Source organism: Lepisosteus platostomus, chromosome 11 (assembly GCF_059453375.1).
Source record: "Lepisosteus platostomus isolate fLepPlt1 chromosome 11, fLepPlt1.hap1, whole genome shotgun sequence".
In the NCBI taxonomy this organism is placed as follows: domain Eukaryota; kingdom Metazoa; phylum Chordata; class Actinopteri; order Semionotiformes; family Lepisosteidae; genus Lepisosteus; species Lepisosteus platostomus.
In genome coordinates this window covers 27,020,940-27,048,042 of record NC_142621.1, presented here as the reverse complement: position 1 = coordinate 27,048,042, position 27,103 = coordinate 27,020,940, and the positions used below count along the sequence as shown (strand labels likewise).

The window sequence follows — 27,103 nt, the reverse complement described above, 5'->3', positions numbered from 1 at the left end:
TAATTATATGACATATGTCTATTATATAATACTGTTATAGTAATTAGCCACAATTTTAATTAAAATCGAGCACGCCAATTAGGAAAAATAAAGAAAATGACTGATATCGCTACCGGCCATCTAGCATTTGATCTTGATAAATATTGCTATTATTATTACATTGTTTTTAATTTGTTCCTCAATGATACGTTATATTGTAATTTAGTTTTCAAGGAACATTTCTCTTTGCTTTTATTGTAGTGGTTTAAAGAATGGGGCATATACCATTTCTATATCAATTGCCCTTGTGCAGATGGAATAAATTAAGCTGCATTTTGTTATTTTTTCTCCTGCAGAAATTCCCCAGTGCGCGGGCTGCAGTCAACACATCCTAGACAAGTTTATCCTGAAGGTGCTGGACAGACACTGGCACTCCAAGTGCCTGAAGTGCGCCGACTGTCACGCTCTGCTGGCGGAGAAGTGTTTCTCGAGGGCGGGGAACGTCTACTGCAAAGAGGATTTCTTCAAGTGAGTGGGACTGTTTCCGTGCTTTCTACCCGCACACACGGTGTCCTGCTTGTCTGTCTTTTTTTTTTCCCCTCACAAGTAGTTTCACACTGGCAAAACACGAAAACGTAAAAACATTGCACGTCAGTGGAGAAAGCACTCCACTGGATTTGTAAATTATTTTTATTTGCAAGCAAGTTTGTAAGCAATTTCACCATTATGTTTTCGTAACACTGCCATATTTGAATATGATTTACAAAATACATATTTTGATTGTTTTATTTGAAGTCTTTTTAAAGGGGAATATGTATAGTTTAGCTGTCTTAATAGAATTAAGATTAAGGTTCACGGCGACATTTCTAAAACCTTCTCATTTGCTCTAGTTCTGTGCGAATCCTATTTTGAAATGTCTTCTTGTACGGTAGGAATGCAACCGAAGCCAGTCAGACTCGTAGATTGAGTATTAAACACCGTTTTACGTCGCTGTATTTATATTTATATTTTCACTCTGTATTGGTGTTTATTATTAAATGTTAACAAGGAAAAGGAAGCCTGTGTGCTAGTTGAATGAAATAATAATTTAACTGTACTAATACGGTGTCACGCGAGACTCGTTCCGATGAGGGCACTGATAGTAGAAGGTGGCTTTGAGTGTTTTCCAGAATTCATTCGCATTTTCATTAACACCAAACATGTGAGAATATTTTTAAATCAGCAGTTATACGATTTTATTCTGACTCTCCAATCATACCATAACACATGATTATAAAGTGACATTTCAGATAGTTTTTTTTCTTTTATCGGATCATCATAGATATATTGTAACCACAACTAAGGTGCACGTTTATACATTGAAATAAGTAGTTAAGTGCATGCTGTGGATTATATCTTCGAAAAATTACTAGTCATAGCAAGTACCTTAAAGCAACGCTCAATCGATAAGACACAGTACTGCAGTTGTTCCTATTTGATGCCTAGATACTGTACGTTCTTATTCAGATTTTGTTAACGTTTGTTCTAATTATGAATAATGCTTATAGATTTGGTACATTCGAAGATGCTGTAGTGTAAACTGTGATAATACCTATACACAACTTTGTATCCGACAAGAGCAGATAGAGCTTTTGCTCACTAACACAAATCCGTGACTTGCTAGACATTAATTTGAGTTTTTTTTCCGCCTTTCTTTCAAATCCAGTTCGAAATCCCTAGAGACCCTCTGGCCTTGTTCTGGGTTGACGGGAGCTAGGGTTGTATCGTAGCAAATTGAAATTTTCAGACGCTGCCTATCACATTCAAACTGAAAGACACGCAAATAGACTTTCAGAATGGTTTAGGAATAACATCGCTTTCATCACGTTGATACGTGTTACCTGTCTTTCAGTGAGAACTACAATGAGACGTTTCTCATTTTAGCGGTATCCAGAAGCTGGTCTTAATTCAGCACATTTTTCTTCATATTCTTTGGACAACTTATTTTTTACCCTTTCTGTTCACTGTCCGTTCCAGCTGTTCGTTCTTTTCACATTAGAAAATCAATCGCTAAGATCTTCAACCCTTTAAGTAATTATTTTCATTGTAAATCTATATTTTCGATTGTTCTTTCGCGAGTAATTACTCACTGACTTATTTAACTTACTGTCTTCGCTTGGGACGGTCTGTGGCAAAGCATCAGAATAAAAAGGTGTAATGCACAAATATTTTTAATTATAAATGTTTTTGTTTTAATTGATGTTAATACTTAAAAAATCGTTCTGCATTTACTGTTCTTCTGTCAAGCACGATGAAGAGTGTATAACACTATTTGTACAATTGTGTTAAGTATTGTAAAAAGTAACAAATACGGGCAAGTTTATGCAGAACTGATCTTTATTCCAAAAGTGGCTATCTGCATTGTTCTGTGAATAATGCTCACCGATTTCTGTCCCCGTGCAATGGAAAACGCACACAAATATTATTTTTTATTTTAAAATGGAAATATTGACGAATATAAGTTCAGATAATGTATTCCTCACCATTATTTTGGTTCCTGCTGTGACTAGGAGGTATTGACATGTTAATTCATAATAAAGCATAATAATAATAATAATAATAATAATAATAATAATAATAATAATAATAATAATATCATCATGTCACGTCGTGTCATTTACCAAACTCCTTTATACCATACGGTGTTGCGGGAACCATCATCATCACCATAATTATCAATTACTCCTAAAGTGGTGACCTATTTTTATTAATAGTTTTATATTCCCTGTGTTCCTTTTATGCAGAAAAGAGTCCAAGTAACGGCACATTCTGATCATTGTCCACCTTGGTGTTCTAGTTCTTGGTCATTAGAAGAAGTCTGTATGTTTTACATATGTACAGTACAGTACCTTAACACAAAGAGTCAGAATGTGATTATTTGCTCGAACCCTTTGTTCAATATCAAATATTTGTGTTTATTTTCCTCTTAGGGGGTTTAAATGCCCTCTTTTCTGCCTTTATATTCATAAGCCTCTAGACTTTATTCAAGGGTTACTAGACAAGTCTAATGTACATGTCTTTTTAGTTTTATTTCTGAATGTTAATCTCATGGATTTTGAATGGTTTAGCCCTATGGGGAACCATGCAAACTCCTCACAGAGGGTGTTCCAGGCTGGAATCAAGACAGCAGTTGTGTTATCCAAAAACAGTTTATTACAGAGTTTCACAGTTAATTACAGAATAATAAATGGCTTTAATTCTATTAATTTCTTTAGTCAGAATAGGAGAAAAGGATGTATCTGTGAGGTCTGGCAAAACTACACATTATGGCTTTATAAAAGTGAAATGAATATTCAGTCTAAAGTGCACTTTTAATAGGTAGAAAATAAATTGGGAATTTTTAAGTGCTGAGATGTGCTGGATGGTTCAGGGGTCTAAATGAATTACTTCTTAAAACTTGCTTAGATTAACGGCTGGGGTGACTTTTAACTACGGTAATAATGAAAACATTTGTTACCACTAACAATATAGGAAAGAAAAGACATAGTAAGCATGCTAAACTAACATGACATGCATGTTTTTTACACTAAAAGACATCAATGTCCTGTGCTATATAACAAGATCATATAGTACTTCATAATTTAAGTATAAGTGGCATTGAGGTCTTCATGGGTTACAATGACTAAAAACTAATAAATTGCTTCTGTCTGACTGTATTTCCCAGTCTTCAAGAAATGATGGATCTGATTCACAGGTTCATAATTAGGATATGTCCACTCTCACATAGAATTGGAGCAGTACCTACAGACCACAGAATTCTGAATTGAACACCTATTCATAAAAAGGAGGACAGAACTGAACTAAGCAGTCTTATTGTAGACCAAGCAGACTTCCTTTTTTGTTAATGTTATGGAAACAATATGGTTAAATTAGAAGAATATTAAATGGCATTTAACGAATTTCGCAACATGGGATTGACAGGGAAGTTCTTATTTAGCTGGAATTCTTCACACCAGCAACGGGGCAGATGATAACACTAAAACAGATGACATATGTTATACAGTATATTTAGATTTACAGAAAACCTTAGAAAAACATTTTATTCCTAATGAAAAGCAATATGAATCTAATTAATGCTTGTACGAGGAACAAGGACTGGTTAATAAACAGGAAATAGCACATCTTCTTAAGGTATATAACCTCTGAATGAACAGATGTAAGTAGTGGTGTACAGCAGGGTTCTTTTTTAGGCCAGCTGCTTTTCCTGATCTACTGTATATCAAGGAACAATCCAGATATAGTAAGAAAACATATTAAATTTGCTCATGATTCAAAATTAGGGGAGTCCAAAAAACAGGTAGGGTGTAAAAAATAGAATTATCCGAAGTCTTAGAAAAAATCAGGATTGGGCAGACACTAGGCATATTAAATTTAATGTTGACAAACATTGCAAAGCAGTCTATAGAGGGAGTAGGAACATATTCTATATGGATCCTGTTGAGCAGCAGGAAGCAGGAAAAGGTTCTGGGTGTTTATTGTAGATTTTTCTACATAATGAAGACATTGCTAGGCAGTAAAAAACAGAATGCTTTGGTAGATAGTGAAAAATGTGTAATTTAAATCAAGGAAAATTATGCACAATGTACTAGAAAGACTTAATTTAGAGTATTGTAATTGGTGTTATCCAACATATCATAAAACTGGATATTCTTGGTTTAGAAAGAGTTTAAAGAAGTGCAACTAAATGGATTTCTTGTCTCAGGGTATTGTCATACTAAGACAAGTTAAAGGCTTCATTTGCATGTCCTCCATTTCTTCCCTTTTCCATTGCAGTTTAAATGTCACTCCTTTGTCAGTCGGTGCCCAAGCGGTCTCAGTCCTACAGAAGCCTCTTGCTTAGGAACGGTTCACACGCAGCAGGAAAGTGGCAGCAGTAACAATAATATTTAAATATAGAGACGTAGTCATTTTGCGCACTAGGTCCCATTCTGCTCCAATGTAGCATGACTTATAAAGCTCTTTAAGAAGGTCCTTACCATGAAAAAGCACTCCATAAAATTAAAACTGATTGACTGATTGATTGATTTGCGTTTAACTAATATGGATGTCAATACTGTATCAAAAGCTGAAGCATAAAGCAATTGCATGAGAGCAAAAATATCTAGACATTGTGATTTATCCTTTACAGTTCATGACAATTTTTTTCTTAGTTTTTGTTACCAAAGCTTTCTGCAGAAATGAAGCCAGAAACATTTTAATGTTGAATATTTGATTTTTTTTTAATTCCGCGGAAAAATGTGTTGAAATGTTGGTTTTGTCTAACAATACCGTCTTCTGATACTGTCATCATTTCTTTGTTTTATACCAGCTTTGAATTTCTAAATCTTACAAAAAAATGCTTAAATCTTTTGTGAGCTCTGATGTAAGATTTCACAGTTTATTTTTGTGTTTTATTACAACATATTCTTCTAGACAGTGCCTTTGGTACAATTTCACACCAACCAATGGAGATATTTGCTCTAAATCTAAAAGATTTTAGATGCTACCGATCAGATGTTCTGGGCAAGTAAGCTGCTTTATTACTTCTGTATATATCAATACATGAAACAATAACTTTATCGTATGTCTCAAGTCACATGTAATAAATTTAAAAGGTGTACTGATGGCAGGACGTTCAGTTTTAGAGATCTGAAGTTACTGCCTTATTGTATGTTTGTGCTGGTATTTGTGCATCTACAGTATATGACGTGGTATACTGTATGCAAGACATCTGCTAATTTCAAGACTGCTTGAAAAAAGTAAGATTCTGATGTTTACTTTTTAGTGTTTGGTTAAAAGGGTTTTGAATGTTCTTTTTATAATAATTTTTCTTAAGGCTTGTTTATTTGTAGGCACTTGATGTATAAACTTTAACTTCAGCTGAAATGAAATTCAAATTTGGAAGCTACCCATTGTATGAGATTGCTACAATAGGTGACACGTCTTGTCTGTTTGCCTTTTGATTCTGCCATCTTGCAAATTATGGTTTCAATTTGTCAGATTTATTTTGTGTTTCCATCTTGTCCTAAAAAGCAGTGTGGCGATGTCCAGAATCAAAACCCATTTATATAGATGTGCACACTTGAACATCTGTGGTGAAGTACCTTGATGAAAAGTACAATAACAGTGTTGCTGTGGGGACTTAAAACTACAATCTCCCGATTAAGAGCCCAGAGCCCTAACTATTCCTCTACACTATTCCTTTGTCTCAAACGCAGCACTCGTGCTACTCCTTCCAAGTTTTATTGCCTCCTCGATTGTTGTTCTTCCAAGCACACAGTGACAAACTCTGTGCAGGTAAATACATGTGTGGACAATGAATTACTATCCCACAGGCTCTGAGGTTCATCCATACTGGATAAATCATTGGAGGTCTGGTAATCTGGAAATCAGTTTGGGGCCTGTCCTAAAGTACTGTAGATTGACACCTTCAGCTTCAGGTAATGTCTGATGTCTTGTGAGAGAAATGTGGGAAGTGCGCATACATGAGGTGCACTCTAAATGTTAAAAATATCTGTAGATCTGCCTTGACTTGTTATACACTGAGATACCTACTGTAATTGCATATGTTGTCAGACATGAGGACCAACACCAAAATATAAACTTAAATGTTGTCCCTTACCAGGTCGATTAAACTGAGATTTACAGTATATTCCCTTCAGACAATAGTGGAGCAAATATCTTTTAAGGCTGTGAACAGGAGGGAGAATTAAGTACCCTCTGTGTTTGGGATCCTTCAAGCAATGACTGCTTGAGCTACTAGCAGACAAATGTCCTCATTTGAATGCTTATGTTTCTCATCCTAATGTAAAGGTGGGCCATATTCCACAACACGGAAGTACTCAGGTTGGTGAAGAAAACAATACTTTACAAATTACCCCAACAGTAAACCAAATCAGTTAATTAACTCTCTTTAGAATAGTGAAGCACAGACAATAACTCTATTGCCAATCTATGCCAACAGAGTTGAACTCTTGTGATAGATATATCACATATAATCTTTGTACATGCTCTGTTCTATCATTTTAAATTTAATAAGCCAATAAGTTAACTATCTGTGAGCCATAAACTGTAGAGTTGAGGCAGCCTCAGGACTCCCATTTCACTGCACTGCAGCAAGTACCCTCTTTACTTAAATTAGTGTCTCGGTGACTGCTGGATTCAAATAAACAAGGCGTATCTGGAAAACACGATTTCCAGAAATGTAAAGATTTTGTTGTATTTCAATCTAAAAATTCATGTTTGTCCATCCATCTCTTATCAGAAGCCATTTTTTTTATTGAGGACCACAGCTCCCTATGAGCTGGAGGCTAGCCTGGAGGTATTCGGTACAAGCTTGGACTTAACATTGAAACGGGCTTTTGTAGAGTACACAGATGTAACAACAAATCAAGATACTCCGCTTCACCTCACCCAACATGTATTTTGGAACTTTTTGGTAGGAAATTGGAGAACTTAGAGAAAACCCCAAAGAACATGCAAGTCGACACAAAATATTCTTACTTAAATTTATGTTCAGAACTTATTATAATCTATCTGCAGAAGTAAGCAACCAAACAATACATCATATTTCAGACCAGTGACCAGGGTTTTTGGGTCTCGTTACAAGCAGTGTGTTTATAAACCATTTCCATGACTGTGCTTCATATCCAACTATTTTGAGCAGTGTATATAGTAACGTTTTAGGGACACACATGTATTGCTCATTTTGGAAAACCAGGGCTACGACCCATGTGCATGCTGGAATCCTACCAGCTCATCAAAGGAATTACTGTACAATGCCTTTTTGAACATACAGGACAAGAGAACCTGATTAGATGCCTAAAATGCATTCTATATTTACTGTATATCATTAAATATAAGGAAGAGAACTAGAGGTATGGGTAGAAAAATGTATATAAGAAATTGAGATATAATAGAGGAACACTAAAGATATAGTATCATAACAGTGATGCAAAACAAATAAGAGAATATAGTAAGAAAATATTAGATACATTGTGTGAGAGAGATGTGCTTCCTTCTGCATGTGTCTCCAATTTCCAAATAATACATACTGTATGTAAGAATGTGCCTGCATGATCTGCCTCATATTTCCTATGGATGTCCACTTCTTGGAAAGGTTTCAGTCAAATTATGTGCTTGCTATTTCTTAATTATTCCTCTAACTGCGGACTTTGGCACCAATACTTTTCAGCCTCCATTATTTTCATACTGTCTGCCACAGTTGCATCCTCACTGTTTTCTAGATCCTATTCACCCCTTTATCAGTGGATCTGATTGTCACATGCATTTCAATCCACAAATGTTTGCTTTCACTCTTGAGGGTTTTCTTTCAAATGAGGGTTTCTTGAAATCTTGACTTTTCACCAAGCTGTTTGGGTTTTTTCATGATTATTTCAATTTATTTAACAGCAATTGTTTATGAGGCTAAATTTGTTTAGTGATATTCCTCCCAAGTGTATGTAGTATAACACTTTAGACCTGCTAATTCATTCTTACACCTAATGGTTAAGGTGTTGTAATGAATTTAGTGCACATCTGCTCCTCATTTTATCGCACTAGGAAATGTAATGACACACAACGAAAAGTTTTCTAGAACTCATAGATTTTGTTTGACCCTACCATATGTTTATGGTCTATCATCCCTTTGAGGCCTGTATTTATATAACTTACATTTTCTACTTCATCCTCTTTTGTATTCTCTTCATTACGGGACAGAAATTTTATTTAACTCCTATATTACAAGTATGTTACCTTTTACTGTTATTTTGTCTAAGAGTGTTCAGAAGAGTGGACACAAACATAGGCCAGGACCAGAGTTGGGAAAAACCACTTCTAAAAAGCAATCCATCACAGTTACAAACTGTTTGTGTAAGGTATTATTTTTTAAATGAATAAGGAAGTGGACACAATTATTTGTAATAATTATACTTGTAATATAATATGTTGCTTAACTCGTAGGTCAATTAGCTTCTGGGAAAATTGGCCTTAGGTGTAAATGCATGGTTGCGTCTGTGTGTCTGCCTTGAGATGGATGGGTGTCTGTCTGTCTCGTCCGTCCCATCCCTGCCTTACTCCTGTACTTGCCTGGATAGGCACCGGCTCCCCATTGATCCTGAATTGGAAGAAGTGGTGAAAAATTGATGGATATGTTGCTGTATATAGTAATTATACACACACTACTCAGATCAGTGTAACTGATGACTTAAAAAATATATGAACCCCTACTATGTTACTATGTAGTCCGTTTAAAGAAGTGATCCCTTTTGTGAGTGATTTGTAACTCTAATGCATTACTTTTTAAAAGTAACGTTCCCTGAACAGTAGTTTAGCCATATGTAAAATGTCAATTAAACTATGTTATGCTCGTTGCCGTGGATGAGTGGCAGGGCAAGCTGGTATCTACACGGCACCTGGCCACATGTACCATCTGACATTCAGAGCCGGTTACCATGGTACTTAATTCAACGAGTGTCTGGAGGCAATTATCCATCACACCAGCCTCAGGTGGTTCAAGACTACATACAGTAATCCGTGATCTCTCAGTGCTCAGGTACTCTGTTATAGCGTTTGCTATGTTTCGGGGTTCACACCAGGTTTCAAGTTCTTGCTGTGTTTGCTTCCTGGATTCTGGACTGTTGCTTCACCCTGACTTCGTCCTCTGGCTTCTCCTCCTCTGTCACTTTGTACTGTGTCTCTTGGTTTTGAACTTTGCTCATCTCTGTTTATGGCTCTGGACTGTCTCCACAGCTGGCTGCAAACACCATGCTACCTGCACATACTGATGTTTGCCTGTTTCCCTGTGTTTCTCTGGCAGCTCTTTGGTTTTTTTTTCTCAAACACGTTGCCTATATTACCCTCAGCACTGACACATTACCGGCTAAAGACTGATTAAAACAATACCAGACAGTATCACATTAGAGCAGTGTCACAACACTTTTACTGTCCACTGGGTATGTTACTACATTAGGAAGAATTCTTGGACAAACGGCTGCACAGTCAGTGGCTCTGTTTTGTGTGGTGTTGCCGGGTCTTCTTTCTTTTCTTCTTTGTACCTAGAATTCTCTTCACAAGCAGTGTATTTGTATATAATTTCCACCACTGTTTGCGCTTTATATTGAACCAGTCAGAGCAATATCATAACTTCTTAGGGATATATTTTTTATATGGTAAAACAAGGGTTATGACCCATGCGCACACTGGAATCCTGCCAGCTCATCAAAGGAGTTAAGATGACTTTTTAAACATACAGGACCAACAAACCTGATTAGATGCCTAAAATGCATTCTGTATTTATATTGTTCAATATAAAAAAAGAGCAATAGAGGTACAGACAGAAAAAGAACAGAGTTTTTTTTATTGAGGAACATTTAAGATTGATGATCATAAAAATGCCGTAAAAGAAGAGAAAAAAGTAAGAATAAATTAGTGGTGTGTTTCCATAGTTTCATAGATTATATTCACGTTTCTGCCAGCAAAATATCTGAGCTTCTGATTTTTTCTTAATATATTAGGGTATCTAATCAATTTGTTTGCTTTTGAGCTTCATATTGTCATGTATTTCAGGAGTTATAGTCATTCTGTGTACACTATGGGTATTCAGTGGATTATAGCATCACTTTGTACTTCCCAGGTACTAGGTGCTAGGGTTTGGTATATGTTTCAGTCAAAAATGTTTATTTTTCTAAGATGAGCTTCTTTGAAATAGTGCTGAGCTGTGGCTGGGCTGTCCAGACTAAGAGGTGAATACTCCTAGCCTGACTTTTTAGTTCCTTCTGCAGTTCTTCCTCATATAGTACCATTGTCTGGAACTTTTTTATCACACTTAAAATCCGACCCGACTCTCCCAATTTCATAGAATGCATAGTTCATTTTTTTATTGGTTTGCAGAAATATTCATTTTAGGTCTGCAAATCTACTAAAAATCACATCTCGGTGTTTTAATGTAGTCCTACAGTATATGAAATATGTGGACACCAACAATGCTAGGATAATTAGATGCAATACTAATAATGATTAAACTGCTCATGAAAACCTGTCAGTATCATTCAGTTCACAATAGTGATGTTCCCTAAATTACAACAGTTTTCTAGGAAGTGTTCTGAAAAAAACATCTGTTTGCTCTAATCAGTTTCTGCTTTTTTCCATATCCTCCCTGACTGCAGGAATTCTCAAACAGGTTGGTAGGCTGAGAAGTAGCTTTGCTATTGCAAAATAATGCAATTAGAAGGTCTCTGTATGTACTGTACTGTCTATGTCAAGAGCAGATGAAGTCACAGGAAACAGTGGCTTTTTTGGGAAAGTAAAATGCGTTGTTTCTAGAAAATGACATTGTAAACTCCGGAGATGCCCTGAGAAAAAGGAACTTCCATTCAGAATTCGTGTCACAGAGTCAAAGATGTCCCAGAACATCCACGCACACCTGTGTGTATAAACCAGCTTTAATTATTTTATACATATGGTGGCAAAAGTACAGTGGTCAGCACTGGGGCCTTGGGTTCAATTTCAGACCCAGGGTGCTATCCACAAGGATTTTGTATGTTCCTTCTGTGTTCGTATAGGTTTCATCCATGTCCTCAGGTTCCCAAACCGCAATCCGAAGACATAATGGTAGGTTACTTGGTGTCTGGGAAACAGGCCCTGACTTGAGTGTGGGTGTTTGTGTCTGTGTCTGTCCTGTGATGAGCTGCCGTCCTGTCCAGGCTGTATCCTGCCTTATGTCCATTGCTTGGTGACATAGGCTCCGGCTCCCCTGAGACACTGATTTGGATTAAATGGTTGGAAGTTGGATGGATGTTATATATAACTATACAGTAATAGTAATAACTATAAGTTACACTTTGTTATTTTTAAGTCAATGACTGTGATAATGTAGTATAAAGTATTTATTCAGAAAATATAGATTTTGTGATTGAACTAAATCATGTTTTTTTATAATGATCTGTTTCTGTACTTTTCCCATACAAAAACTACGTCTGTATTTTTACACTTTCTGTGCTTTAACATTTTTTAACCAGTGACACAGATTTAACATAATGATACCTCTGTGTGCTTTTGTCAAGGAGTCCAAAAAAAACAAACTAGACAGTCTTTCCTGGAATGAGCATTAAATGCCTTCATAATTCTCATGTCATTTTTCATGCATGCTTTTATATCCCGTATATGCCTTTTAAAATATTTTAATCTCATTCATTTAGAAAATGTTCAAATTTATTTGTGTCAAGAAATACAACTGAGCAGCAACAGTACTGAGAAATGTCAGTAAACTACTTAAGCATCATTAATATATTGCCTTAATTTACCCAGACTCGCCCCAATCAGATAAGTAATATTGATTAACTGTTCATAAGGTATGATCAGTGACAACTTTTGTCAGCAAAGAGTCAACAAGCCAAATTAATGATTCAGATCTCTGACTGAAACACACACATAACTTTGATTGTTCTCAGACTCTTGTGGTTAAGATGCAGGTTCAACAGGCTTTCTAGAATTGTGTCCAGTTGGCAACCCTAACTGTGCCATTTTGTGATTCTGTGATTCAGCAATAATGACATTTAAAAAAAAACACATAACACTTTAAAAGCCTTTCCTGTCTTATAATGTATGGACAGGTAGCCTACTGCTTATTCCAGCCTGGGACTCACAAGTACTCTTTGCTTGCCTTTCCTGTGTGAGACCTCCAGACAGCTTGACAAGAAAGCATACTAGTTCAGCTGGCCAAAAGAGCAGACAGCTTATGCTGTGGCCTTGCAATACTGAAGTCTTTTTCAGGGAGATGTGAGATCACCCTAAGAGGTTCATCATAGGTGACGAGCTCTGTTACTATTGATAAGACCTTTTAAATTGTTTTCAGCTCTTAAACAGCTGGAGATTTCAAATTACCTATAAAGTTTTACAAGTACCTTGAAACCTCAAACTTTGGAGGACATAGTAACAATTAAAAAGGTCCAATTCAGCACATTATGAGTTTAATTAAAGGCTCAATTAAGTAATTGATGGCTCACTTGCAAAGAAAAGGGGGAAAAAGTGATCTCAAGGACTAAGATTGTAGCTCCCTTCCGTATGCGCTCCAGCAGTACCTAGTGGTCGTTCGTATTGACAGACTTTAAGATTAATACCGGTCAGAACGGAACACTTAAGCAACTTTTTTTTTCTCCTCTTTTAGCTGCGATTGGATTTCCGAGCATTAAAGAACAAATTAGGTTTGACTTTTATCCAAAACAGGATCAGCCCCAGCTTTTACTAAATCATGTTTGGGGCTTTAATGTCAAAAGCTTCACGGAAACCTAAAAAGCTAGTGAGTCAGAGAGTGGAAGCTAACTTTATTAGTCGCCCCAAGGGACAAGTGGGGATTCTTTTATGTTAAAACTGCGACAGTGTGCAACCACAAATGGCGGGGAGAGATAACTAGCAGAACAGCAAGACAGACGCCTTTCCCAGCATTAATGAACAAACTTCACCTTGGTGAGGAATAACAGTTTTTTTTATTGTATGTGTCCCCTGATTTATTACCATCTCTCAGCCAGTGGTTTATTGCTTCCCTTATCGTGTTTACAGCATTCCTGTACTGTATCTTTGAGGCCCTCACTACATTGGTTTGGATAGTGAATCAAAAAGGAGACAAGGCAAACAAGCAAACCGTATTCCAAAATCCTTCATATGCATCAGATAGCCATGAATGCATTTTCCAGGTACTGTAACTTTTAAATTTATTGTTACACATCCTATATGACTAGAGAGTGTTATAATGGTAATTTACATTTCAGCAACAAATGAATGAACAGTATCCACTGGATGTGGGAATCGTAAAGGCTGGCACTGAGATTCATTGTAATGATCTGAGAGTGTCATTGTAATGCAGGGTTAGGGATAACTTACACAAATAATAATTAACCTGCTGAGCTAATACAGTGTCCCACCAAAGTAATCCCAATACTTAAAATAAATGTGAATACATACAGTATTGCATTGTGTATACATTTTGTAATTTTTCCAGCTGTTGTATATGAATGCATACAGTAGTTAAATTCAAGGCTCAAATCACATGCTTCTTACCCATTCAATGTATTTCTTCATTGTATTGTTGTACTCATTCACTGTCTGCTACTGTATTTAAGGAACAGTGCTGGATGTATCTATTCTGTAGAAGGACTGTCTTCTTTGATAATCCATCACTGGTTAGGGAAGCAGAGGCGACAAAGTCCTGTAGTGCAGTTGCCTGTAAGGGTTGTGTATGCCTTTCATTTTGTTTGCAGGGGATCAGGAGTAGTACTGTATGGAGCAGGTCCACACAATCAAGCTTTAAAACTACTGTCCAGTTGTGCACATTTTTTGGAACTGTTGGTTGGAATGGCAGTAAGCAGATGTAAGAGAACAAGTAATAACTAAGAAAAGACTTAGAAAAGCTTTGGCCCCGATATTCCAATTTAGCGTTTATTTTAAAACAGGAATGCAGACTCAAAGCAGAACTCACTATTTTGGCTTGGCATTAAATCAGAGGTGTTTTTTTTGTTGTTTTTTTAAATTAAATAATCATTTAATTTAATCATTCAAAATGTGTTTTGGAGATCCCTCTAAAAATATAACGTTATGATAAATATATTTCAGGGATATGAGTTTGTATTGTTATATTGCTTTAGAAATACTTAGTTTTACGTTATTTACTATTGTCAGAAAGATTGCCAAATATACACTACCTTGATTTTAAGAGGCAAAAACTCTTTTGAGGATATTCTCATTAGGCCACAGGGACCTGGTTTCCATGGTGATCACTTTCACGGTGATCAAGTCATCGGTGCTCCAGGTGATAGAGATGGCGATGGACCAAAGTAATAGGAAAAGCAGGAAATATAGAACTACAGAAGTGTCTTCCATAAGACCAAGCTGGCATTGGCCAAAATAAAAAGAGAGCTTTAATGCTCTTTCTGGTTGCCCAGGGAAAGTGACTTTGATCTTGTGTCTCAAATTGGAGAAGATATAAATGTATTAGAATGCGTTAAGATTTGCCATTTAATTGAGCTGTGCACATTTGGTAGTAAATTATATTTAACATTGTTTTTCCAAATTTTACACTGACACCGACACCAATTCAAAATAAATCATTTGACTTTTAGTAAAAGTGCATTTGGAGTCATTATTGTCTCCCAAGATTCAGTTCTTGAGTTGAGGTGTTTCTGTGCCCATTCATGATTTCTTACCGTGCACAACAAAGCAGAGCTGCAGCAGCAATGGGGGTGTTTTGAGAGCATTCTGGTGTAGATTCCCGATGCCTTCTGGCTGCCTAATTCCTGGAGATGTTCCGTTTTTAAAGTTCAACTTTTTGTTAAAGCTGTGCAGCTAGATCTTTGGAATGTGTACTATTTTGAAATATGTATTGATTAAATAACTTGCTATTATGTGATCTGCAGTGTGTCCCAGTTGCTATTATACTGATGCATCTTTACAGTGCCTCAGCTGCACAGCCACAGAAGCAGCAATAAGCCTGCTATGCCAAAATGTCAGCTTTCTGCCGCAGAAACCTCAAGCACTGCTGGGCATCCTGGGGAGTGACAGTATCTTATGCTATGAGACCTGTACACTCTTGCCTGTGAGTTTTGACCAGCTGATGTACTGAAAGAGCCGAGTCTTTTTAGCCCTCAACAGAGAAAACTACTAAGGGATCTGATCCAAGTGTTCAAAATCCTGCAGACTTTCAGAACCCAGTGGATTCAGAACAAACAATGAAGCACAAACCAGAGAACAAAAGGCGAAACTATGAGGAAGTGCATTTAAAACTGAGAACAGGAGGCCCTTCTTTATGCAAAGGATTGTGGGAATTTTGAGCTGATAATCTGGCTTCTTCAAGGACCAATAAGATACTAAACATAAAATTAGCTATGATCAAACACTTTTAGTCTGATTTCCTATGAAACATCTATATTTTACACAAGTTAATTGAAGTTTATATTTATAGTTTTTGTCAGACTAACACCCCATAGACCTTGGGTGCAGTTTGTCAAAACATGGCTGGCTGTGCAGGGTAGCAATTGCAAATGACTCTCCTGAGTGGGTATCGGGTTCTCAAGAAAATAGGCTGTTCCAATTTAGGTGGGCTCATACTGTACGGCTGGGGAGTCTGAGTTTAAAAAAAAAAACAGAAGGATGAAACTAGAGCTGTTGCTCTGAAATGCATGTCTTCACTGAGCCTCTGCCTGCAAATTTGGACAGAGCGATGACAACTGACGCTGACTGATCATCCTCCAACCAAATTCTCAGTTTTGCCTCCAGTGTATTCATTGTTTCGGCTCTCCGCATTTGTTATTTTGGCCCCTTTCAGATTAAATATCATATCTTTTCAGAATAAAATAGTGTTGCATACTGTTCACAAATCACAAAAGTGAAAATCCAAAACCCCAGGTGGCGTGGAACTGTTTTTATTTAATTAATTTCAAACGCACTAATTACAGTGTAAGGGGAGTTGGCACCTGAAGAATAAATGTCCAAATCCTCATCATGTTGTTAGGAAAAGGGCTCTGTCTGTTCTGCGTTTCACTGCAACAGCGGCTGCGCCTTTCTGTGAGCACAGTTTTCTGAAGGGGTTCTTTCATGAAAGGGGACCCCTACAGATTAAAGAAAAAAAACGATTTACAGATAGGACACAATGAGCCATCGCGTCCTCGTTTTGGGGCCGCGCGGCTTTTAAAAACGGCGCTCAGTGCAGGATAGTTCCAGCGTACCCCTGTTGACGACGGCCCTGTCTTGTGTTGCAGGCGCTTCGGGACAAAGTGTGCCTCCTGCCAGCAGGGTATCCCCCCAACGCAGGTGGTGCGGAAAGCCCAGGACTTCGTCTACCACCTGCACTGCTTCGCCTGTGTCATGTGCAACCGGCAGCTGGCCACGGGCGACGAGTTCTACCTCATGGAGGATGGGAGGCTGGTGTGCAAAGAGGACTACGAAACCGCCAAACAGAATGGTACACAGGGATCGGGATGATGGGGGAGGGCAGCGTATTCCTCTTTTTACCCATAAAAGCCTTCTGGACCCAACCACTCCACACATGCACTGTACACTGGTTCTGTTGCATTTGGAACTGCCATTGGTTTAGATTGCTGTTCCAGGCTCCACGGTTTAAGGCCAATATTCATAAAAGGCCATTTTAAAACCCCATGGATTTTGTACCCGGGCCTTCCCAATGGGAAAATCCCAAAATAAACTTCAAAGTTGCAAATGGATCTTTCAGTTATTACTAAATGAATAACCCTTGTGGGTAGTTTTCATGTTTCATTATGGATTTTGTAGCACTGGGACTATTGTTCTCTTTGTGAATAAGTCAAGAAAACCTATCATGTCCCCAGAGATTCAATTATATGAATTTAATTGTACCTTCCAAAATCTGTAGGCAGAGATGCGAATGGAGCTTAGATAATGAATGCATTAATCAAAAGGTAACTCTCTCTATAGCACTTAAAAAAAAGTGAATTTTGTAAGGTTTTCTGGGTTTGTGTCACTGTTGTTCTGGCTGTCCATTCACACACCTGTTGTTCTGCTTTCACTGGTTGGTTATGCTATGTGAAGCTGAAGTGTTGAAATATCACATGGCATTCTCAGCTTAATTTTCATCTACTCTTCCAGGGAAATACCAGCTCCAATTGGTTAGGCAGTGCTAAGTGCTAAAACTACAGCAGAAGAGCAGAATGCAAATTTTCAATTGTTATAATAATAATAATAATAATAATAATAATAATAATAATAATAATAATAATAATAATAATAATAATTGCTTACACTTATATAGCGCTTTTCTGGACACTCCACTCAAAGCTCTTTACGGGTAATGGGAACTCCCCTCCACCACCACCACTGTGCAGCCCCACCTGGATGATGCGACGGCAGCCAGTGCACCAGAACACTCACCACACATCAGCTATCAGTGGAGAGGAGAGCAATGAAGCCAATTCATAGATATACTGTACATACAATGTTTTGACATAATCAGCTAAACTTCTTGATGGTGAGGTGGACTGGCAATATTCCGTTCGCTCAAAGTAACACTACAGGATAGGAGTGCCGAGCTCTGGCCCTCTGGTTTCACAGTTCCCAGGTTTTCTTGTTCCCTTTAAATTGTCAACAGCTAAAAGGTACAAACTGGATTGTAACTGGACCACTTAAACTCTTCTCTTAGTTGTATGTATGTTTATAACGTACAAACATAAAAAGCTTGCTGTGTTGCAGACCTTGAGGGTTAAGACTAGGAAGCCATGATTTTGCTTGATAAGCAAAGTGTTCAACCTAAGGTGACCATATTACTCACTGGGGCACTTTGAGCAAGACAGGAATACCATTAAAATGAAGGACTTTAATGTGTAAATTCAGCATTGCAGAAAAGAAAATTGGTGCCAAACACCAGTGAGCAGTAAACATGCAATACTCATCATCTGTTCACTATAAAACCTCCTTAAGATGCTTTTGAACAAATAAAGAACCTTGTTCAGTTGGTTTGTTTGCCTGCTGGAATAGTGATAATACATTATTATACCTCACAATCACGAATACATTATTACTACTTTGTAGAAAATTAAACAGAACCTTCAAAATTATAATGACTTTGTTTATAAGAGTAAAGTTAAATATCAGTTCCTGCCAGGTTAATGACACAATCTGATATTTTTTAGAGTAATGGATGTAAATTATTTGCCTGATTTAAAATGTTACCATTAAAAATGGTGCTGTGACTGTAGTAGTGTGATCAACCCTCATTATTCTCAGCACTGAGATGCTTTGGTGACACAAATTAGATTAATCCACACTTTTTAAGACAAGTGTATCCTTGTCCTGGATGGCCAACAAGTCTGTGGGTTTTCAAAGTGTCTTTCAAGCAGCTGTACCTGAGCAGCTGGGAGTTGCTGTTAAGTTGGTCCAGTTAAGCTTGTGTAAACAAGACGGTTTAGCTCATTAGGAGGCTGAGCTGGAATGAGCCCACAGACACACCCAGCCCACCAGGACTAGAACTGAACAGCCCTATTCTAAGATTTTAAAATCAGAACTAAAATATGAACAATGGTTTGAGCCGGCAGAAGGTGACAATTTCATTAGAGAGAGAAAATGCAGGAAATGCACTTGACCCCTTCATCAATGAAAAAACCCTCAGGGGTCTCCAGTAATTAGCTCTGAAGCTTAACTGACCGCTTCATGGATTTCATGCTGAAAGCCTTGGTTCCTTATTTATTGAGATTTCTATCCTCCTCTCATTGATTCTGTTAAGTGAAGGAATGGTAGATTCCCAATAACTATTGAGTCTTGCAACCCATGCAGATAGGGAAACTGACAGACCAAAACATAGTGGTTAATACAGTGCTAATCCTCTCAACAGACCTACTGTAGGTTGGCAGTCTCAGGCTTTGCTCCTCTTAGTCACTAGATAACTGGGATAAAATAGTGTTCTTTTGTAACAGAAGCCTGAAGGTTAATCTGGAATAAGAATTTATGTGGAAATATTTGCAGGAGCCTCTTTTTTTTAATGAAACCTTTGCTCATCTTAATTCTAGACTTTATAATTCATGGACACTTATGTAACAGTATACTTATAAATTGTATGGTTCCACATCATTTATGTACATTTTAGATCAGCTTTACCATTTAGATCATCAGAATTATAGTCACCGTTTCAGTGACTTTCATTTTAAAAAATACATTCATACAGTTTTAAAGCAAAGCATATTCTCTCACTTTTTTAAAGTTTAAGTAAAGACTTGCTAATGATCAAAAGTCAATGATTATCTCTGAAAAAGTTTTATTACATCTTTTGTATATGTATCACAAAGCAAACAATAGTAAAACTGATTTTCCTTTTATTAGTAAAAGTAGACCCAGCTGTTCCTACTTTAGGAAACTGGTAGAATTGTTCATTTTTAATGTAACTAAACCTGTTTGTGCCAAAACTGGCCAGATGTTTTAGACCACTGAAATATTATGTTTCACTTTATTTTCTGGATGCAGATCAACAACTTACATCGCCCATGTTTACTTACAATATGTCTTTATGTATTATTGAACTGCAGTTTCCCTCATACTGTACAGTATGTGATATAACGCCCTGCAAAACATTTAGACATCAGCGCCATTGGAGAATTAAAATAACTGCAGGTCTTGGTGTTCAACAAGCATGTTTTGTGGGATAGGTACAATCTGCAGAATTCCAGACCAGGTCAAATTTTGAGCAGTTATCATTGAAAAACTGTTTCTGCACTCACCGCTATCTCGTTGGGTGACAACTAACGAAAGTACAGCAGGGAGTCTGGTTGGAATTCCGGAGCACGTAACAGCTCAGCCTTTGTACTGCAGAAAAGTGGGTATCCCCAGAGCCCTGAGTAGAGGTTACCCCGGTAAGAACCCCTGTTTCTAACGCAGATGATTCAGAGGCGGGAGCCAAGAGACCACGGACGACCATCACCGCCAAGCAGCTGGAGACGCTGAAGAATGCCTACAAGAACTCTCCGAAACCGGCGCGCCACGTGCGAGAACAGCTGTCCTCGGAGACAGGGCTGGACATGAGAGTGGTTCAGGTGAGTGGGGGTGGATTTCCAGTCACTGAATTTACCGAACGTCAACTGGTAATGCGGGATTAGGCTTCTAACCACCTTTGCTTCCAAGAAAACGGGGACTTAATCTCTGTCACCTTGCTTGGGGTTTTCTCACCTGGGGTTAACCTTCTGACATAGATATACCCTTTAATCTGTACAGTAAGATACTAAGGTGAAAGCGATGCAAAGGAAAGGAAATTAAGTCTTAGTACAAACACAATGCAGTATAAAGAAGTATAATAAGCTCAATACCAACCACAGTTAGTCACGACAAAGCTAAGTGCACGCTTTAATATAGCGGCAAATGGAAACACGTTTGACTCGTTGTACTCTTTTGATAACTTGATGTCTCCAATTGAAGAAACGATTCATCACCTTTGATCGTCTGTCTTTACTAGAAGTAGCAAGCAGAGAATGCATTGTAAAGGAAGAGCCCCTTATATTAAAAAGAGAACCGAAGTACAGCGGAAGTGTGCTGTTTTCAGTGCTTGGGGTTTAAAGGCACGAATGCATGATGCACATGGACTGAGCTGCTTGGTAGTTTTAGTTTTGCTCCGTTAAGTGGTTGTGTCACTTATAGATTATGTCCTTGTCGTGGCTGCTGCAATTTAACATGACAGGGCTGAACATACAGTTGTTTTCCTTTTCTGGTTTAAGAAAATATAACAAGCAGAAACGTTCTTCATCCGTGAACAGCCATAGGTCTTCAGCCCCCGTGTCTCTAACGTGTAGTTTCCATTCATCTGGATTTCCCAGTTTACATCTGCCAATCCATTTCATTGTTCTGGTCAGTAAAACGCCCTAGCGATCACATGATATGGCGGGCCGGACGGGCTGACGCAGCGCGGTGTCGCTCTTGCCTCAGGTGTGGTTCCAGAACCGGCGAGCGAAAGAGAAGCGACTAAAGAAGGACGCGGGGCGGCACCGCTGGGGACAGTTCTACAAGAACGTGAAGCGGAGCCGCGGGGGAAGCAAGCCCGAGAAGGAGAGCTCAGCGGAGGACGGGGGGCTCAGCGACAGCGAGCTCAGCTTCAGAGGTCAGGAGGAAAAAAACACGTCCTCACACCTACGATTCTGGTTTCACTTCCCATTTTTCCCTTCAAGGTTTCATAGATTTTCTTAGATTTTTGTAGCAAACATAAGAGTAAGGTGTAGTGGACTGTAGTCCATTTTCTAATATTATACAGAAAGAAAGCACCTAATGAGCTCAACCATTTGTACCAATTGTTAAGCAAGATATTTGTCTTTTTTAAAACAAAAATGTTCTTAAAAATGAAGATTCCTTGAAACACAGTCTCCCCTATTATTATTTTTTTTTGTAAATTTAACAGATTATATCAAGTTAAAACAGAGTTTCTATAAGCATTAAAGAAAACTAAGCAGTGCTTAGTACATCCTTGGACATCCTCCTCCTGACACCTGATCTGCATTCTGCCTTGCTTCCTGTTGTGTAGATTCCCCTAAATAGGCGATAATGCAGCAGAGGCTACAGTATGTGAAGACCCAGGAGACATTTTGGAATGGCCATGTTTATTTTGTGTTTGCAAGCACGTTTTGGAATCTCGTAAAACACAAGTCGCTTCAAGAATGGTTTTTACGAGAAAGGAAACAGGGCACACAAACTCTATTAAAGCAGGTAAAGCTTTTTAGTCAATTAGCTAGAGAGTGCTCGCAGTTCTTTTTGATATCCAGGGCAGCTCTCAGCACTTGACAGGCAAGTGGTTTAGTTTAGTGGCTCAGCCTCACACCACACCGGACTTGAGAGAGTGCTCTGTGTCCACAGCAGGGAAATCAGTCAGTTTGCACTCATTTAACTTTGGAAGGCAATTTTCTCTCATTGCACTTTTAAGTGTAAAAATGTTCTGACAGCTAGAGTAAATACATTTTACAACAATATACAGAATCTGATTAAAATCAGCAGTCCCACGTGTAAGGGATTGGTCTAGTTTTCTTCTCTTAGACGTGTGCATGAGCATTGTGATCAGGCCTGATGTGTTTGTGCCAATTCTATTTTGTGCTTTGTATTGTGTTACGTATCATCTCCATGCCAGGGAATTTAACAAGGTGGGGCTCTTGATCTTAATGGCATTACAGTGTTCTCAAAAATGTTATACCTTTATGCTTTGCTCTCAAAAAGTATATTTACTGTATTACGAATTGTAATTATAAAATAGAAAACATTTGAGGTCTTAGCCTACAGCTTCTTAAAATTGTGTAGTCCAGGTGACACCATTTAGCACAACCTGTCAAACACCATTATGATTCTGAATCTTTTTAATAGCTAGGAGAACTGAAGAGAAATCACTTGAAAAAATTGTAAAAAAAAAAGCTGCTGCAACCCACTTCATAGGTCATCAGTCTTGTACAAGAGCCTGGATAACTGGAATAAATACAGTCAATATTTATATACTAACATTCATATTGATATAATAAATACTTATAATATTAAGTATTAGATATTTGTCATCTTTTCTCTAAATTATTGACTTGGCGGTTTGGTGGCTCTGTGGCTAAGGATCTGCCCCTGTGGCTGGAAGGTTGCTGCAGATTCAGATCCTGCAGCTGGCAGAGGAATCCTACTCCGTTGGGCCCCTGAGCAAGGCCCTGAACCCCAACTGCTCCAGGGGTGCTGTATAAATGGCTGACCCTGCGCTCTGACCCCAAGCTTCTCTCCCTGTCTGTGTGTCTCATGGAGAGCAAGTTTGGGTATGCGAAAAATACAAATTTCTAATACAAGAAATTGTACATGGCTAATGAAGTGATCTTTGTATATTTCATGCAGTTTTAATTTGTATTTTTTTCTTATATATTTTTCATGGTTTTGAAAATCTATTTTGTAAAGTGCTTGAGAAGCCAAAGAAGTTGGAATTATACAGTGCTTTGAAATAATGTGTTGCCATAATATTGCTATAAAATATGATATGTTAATTTCCACATTAAGTACATATATTTAACGTATTCATAAAAAACAATCAGTATGTTTTTTGGCATGTAAAAAAGGGCAAAAATGTTTTTTTAACCAATCATTCCCACTGTCAAAGAGGTAATAAATTACCCACAATATTATTCATACATTTTGTGTATGAATCCCAGTCTGCGTCTACAACATCACTTAGTAGTTTGATACTTTCAGAAGATTCAGGCTCTCTGTTTTCAACCCTAAATTTGAGAAAACCTGCTTTATCCAGCTTCAAGGAACTGTTTAGGATCCATAAATAGATTTACGCTACTAATATGGCAATTGTTAAAAAGGCCCTTTCCTGATGTTGTACTCCCTCTCCCCGCAGAGGATCAGATACTGTCGGACCTGGGCCACTCCAATGGGCTCTACGGCAGCATGGGAGATGTGGGAAATGGAAACCTGCTGAACGGCAGCTTCTCTCTGGACGGCACGGGACAGCCCTTCCACGACTTGCGAGCCAACAGCCCCTACGGTGTCCCCCAGTCGCCCTCCTCCATCGTCTCTCTGCCTGCCCACACGCCCCTGCTCAATAATCTGGGCTTCTCCATGGACAGCATCATGGCACAGGGTGGGCAGGGGGTGAGCCAGGCGCTGAGAGCCATGACAGGGGGGCCCACCTCTGACCTGTCCACTGGCAGCAGTGCTGGCTACCCAGACTTCCCCACCAGCCCAGCCTCCTGGCTGGACGAGATGGATCACTCCCAGTTTTAGACTGGCCCAGCCGGGCACAATCACATGGCGAGCAGCTTTTTACCTTTCTACAGAGCTATTTTTAAAGGGAGCATTTGAAGAGCTTCACATCCAAAGGAACTTTGGTTGGGGACAGAGCGACTGCTGGGTGGATGGGCAGCTGGCGAAGAGCAGGGATGTCACTCTTTTCAGGTGGACAGTCTGAGCCCGGGCCCTTAGAAGAAGAAAGATCGTCCAGCACTGCAGTTTCAGGATGACGTCATCTTCACATCTCATCATTTATTTATTTTCTCTTCCTTGTCAGTCTTTTTGACTCTTATTTCTCAGTTCCGTTTAAAATCTGACCGGAGAATTATTTTAATGTTCCTAGGCGTGCCAAAATTCCCAGCTGAGTCTTTCGTGGGAGGTTTTTCCAGAAGAAAATTGAATGTCAAAAGCCTGACTGCCTCTGTTAAAGCATTTATTTTGCACTTTACCTTAATTCTTTTGCACATATACCATACATAGCTCTTACTAAATGCATGAAAATACCTAGTCAGGGGATGGATGCTTTTTGTAGGAAACAAGATGGAATTGTAGCCATCTAAGCAATAACTTTAGATCACTAGATTAAGAGAAGAAGTAGTGAGCTCCACAGGAGTTAATGTTCCCCAATTATAAGTGTTTTTAAAGGACTAAAGATACTCCTGTACAACACATAAAGCTGTATGGTCAAATTGAAACACTTATTACATTCCAAGGTCCAGAACAAGAATTGGGTCAGATGTTCTGTTTTTAGTTCAGAGTTATTGGGTTGTTTGACATTCAACTTTTTGCTGAAACTAAAGTAATTATGGAAAAAGACAGAAAACACTTGAGATAAAACACCGTACATGGTAATGGTGAAACTCCAACCTTGTTAAGGCTTCCTGATGTTTCGAACAGGGCTAGTGTAATGGCAAAGGTTGTTCCTCTGGTCACTCCTAAGATTAGGAAAGATCGATGGGGTGGCATCACAGTAGTTAACATTTCAATTGGAATTTTAGGTGTGACTGTTTTGTTGTTTGCAGGGACACGCATAAAGTGCTGTGATTTCTAAAATGTTCAAATCAGCTCATTTCTGATTCACAGTTGATACCACAAGCCTGGAGATCTGGTAATGGCTGTTTCACTGTGGTGAATGTACAGTGGTCATTTGGCACCTGCTACTGCTTTAAAAACGTACTGCAACCATGATAAGTCTGCTACACAGTACAGCCTAAAATCAAACAGAAACCAGTGGACATGGATTTGCCACTCCTAAAACTGTGTTGAACAACTAATGAGCTAAACTAGACCTCCCAGTGTCTTCTGGTTTTTGTTCCAACCCCAGATGTTAATTTAACTTTTTTTTTTCGAATTATTTCCTTGCTTAGACACATATAGGATATTTCTTAAGGTCTTTGGCAGTTGTTAAATTAAAACATTCACTTAATTACAGTTACCTATAAACACTTTGGAGCCAGCATAGAAATGTTACAATTATGAAGTTAAGTGATGAGACACACAGAGCTCAGATGGAACAAAGAACAAAAAGAAACTGGGCTGAGTTTGACAGCCCTGCTTTAGAAAGACCACACCCAGCAGGCCTGCGTACCCACATCAACAGCTGGCAACGGTTCGAACTGTATCTGCCTAAGAGCTGGCACAGTGACTCCCATGGCATAACTTTTGCTTCATTTTGAGCCTTTTCAGTTGTTTTCCAGGTCTTAAAAAAGTCATTTCAAGAGTAAGGTCTCAAAATTCCAGGCAATACATGACAGTTAAAAAGGCCGATTTAAGCAAGTTAGAAGTTTAGACTTGGCTTTACAAAGGCCTAAACTGGAAAAGCCCATTTTACAGTAATGTATTTGAATCAACTATTGTATATGACATAGCTTTCTATAGTATGTGTTACATATGGGTTTTTTTCAGGCAGATGGTGTGATACACTCTGTATACTGTGTCACTTATCACAGCCAAAACCACAAAAACATTCCTGGAAAAAAAGGGAGAAATCTTTGAGCAGCAAGCACAACACCACGGTGAGCTGATGCACATTTGCTTCTTTGAAGGGTCATTTAACTGCAGTGTGGGGCTAAAACATTAGTGGCTCTAATGTTATGACATAGGAAGGTCCTAATAAACCAAAGTAAGCTGTAGTGAACTGGAAAAGGGTGATGGCGGCACCTCAATAACACGTTTTGTAACGCACGCTCTGTGAGCCATGTCTGGGATGGACAGACAGGGTATTGTAAGACAATAAAATACCCCAAATCCAATTATATATATATATATTTAAAAAAGAGAAAATACTGTCTGTTGCCTCAGAACTTTGGAGTCTTAATTGTTGTAAATTTTGTACAGTTTCAAAAGTGGAGTCTTGTTTCATGAGCGCTATTTATTGCCATGTGTCTTTGAGGGAAAAAAAAGAAAGCAGTGAGTCTATTTGTATATGCCTTCTGTCCGTTGGCATGAACTGTGTACAGTGAAATCTATATAAAAAATAAAGTTGACATGTCTTTGGATTTTTCATGACTAATTCTGCATTATTTCTTCCTGGGTGGTCATGGTAGGTTTCATATCGATTCAACCATTCACTGCTACCAGAAAATGAAGACTCAAAAACATACCAGCTTGAGAGACGCATGTCAGTATCTTTGATGCGGTTGATGATAAATGAACAATTAATTGGGCAGGATGGAGCAGTGCTCGCTTGGTCAAATCCCAGTTTTGCTCCTGTTGTACCTGTGAGCAAGGTACAATTATCCACATTGCTCTGGTAAAACGCGCAGCTGTATACGTGGGTGCAGATGTAAGTTGCTTTGGGACATTTAACCCAAAAGGTATTTGGATTTAAATTAAACTAAGGAAACAAAAAAATCTAGCCAATAATATA

General features: G+C 38.3%; 1 protein-coding gene across 2 annotated transcripts in view; it reads left to right on the top strand.

Annotated features, from left to right (window-relative positions):
- Window positions 1–26,732, top strand: part of lhx4 (LIM homeobox 4) — a 51,829-nt gene extending 25,097 nt beyond the window's left edge. For both annotated transcript variants that reach the window (XM_088598958.1, XM_088598959.1), the window contains exons 2-6: window positions 336–507; window positions 16,746–16,948; window positions 20,383–20,537; window positions 21,421–21,592; window positions 23,843–26,732. In XM_088598958.1, coding sequence (XP_088455084.1) covers window positions 336–507; window positions 16,746–16,948; window positions 20,383–20,537; window positions 21,421–21,592; window positions 23,843–24,228 — 1,088 coding nt within the window. In that variant the 3' untranslated portion in view covers window positions 24,229–26,732. The remainder of the gene's footprint in view (window positions 1–335; window positions 508–16,745; window positions 16,949–20,382; window positions 20,538–21,420; window positions 21,593–23,842) is intronic.
- The last annotated feature ends 371 nt before the right edge of the window (window positions 26,733–27,103 follow it).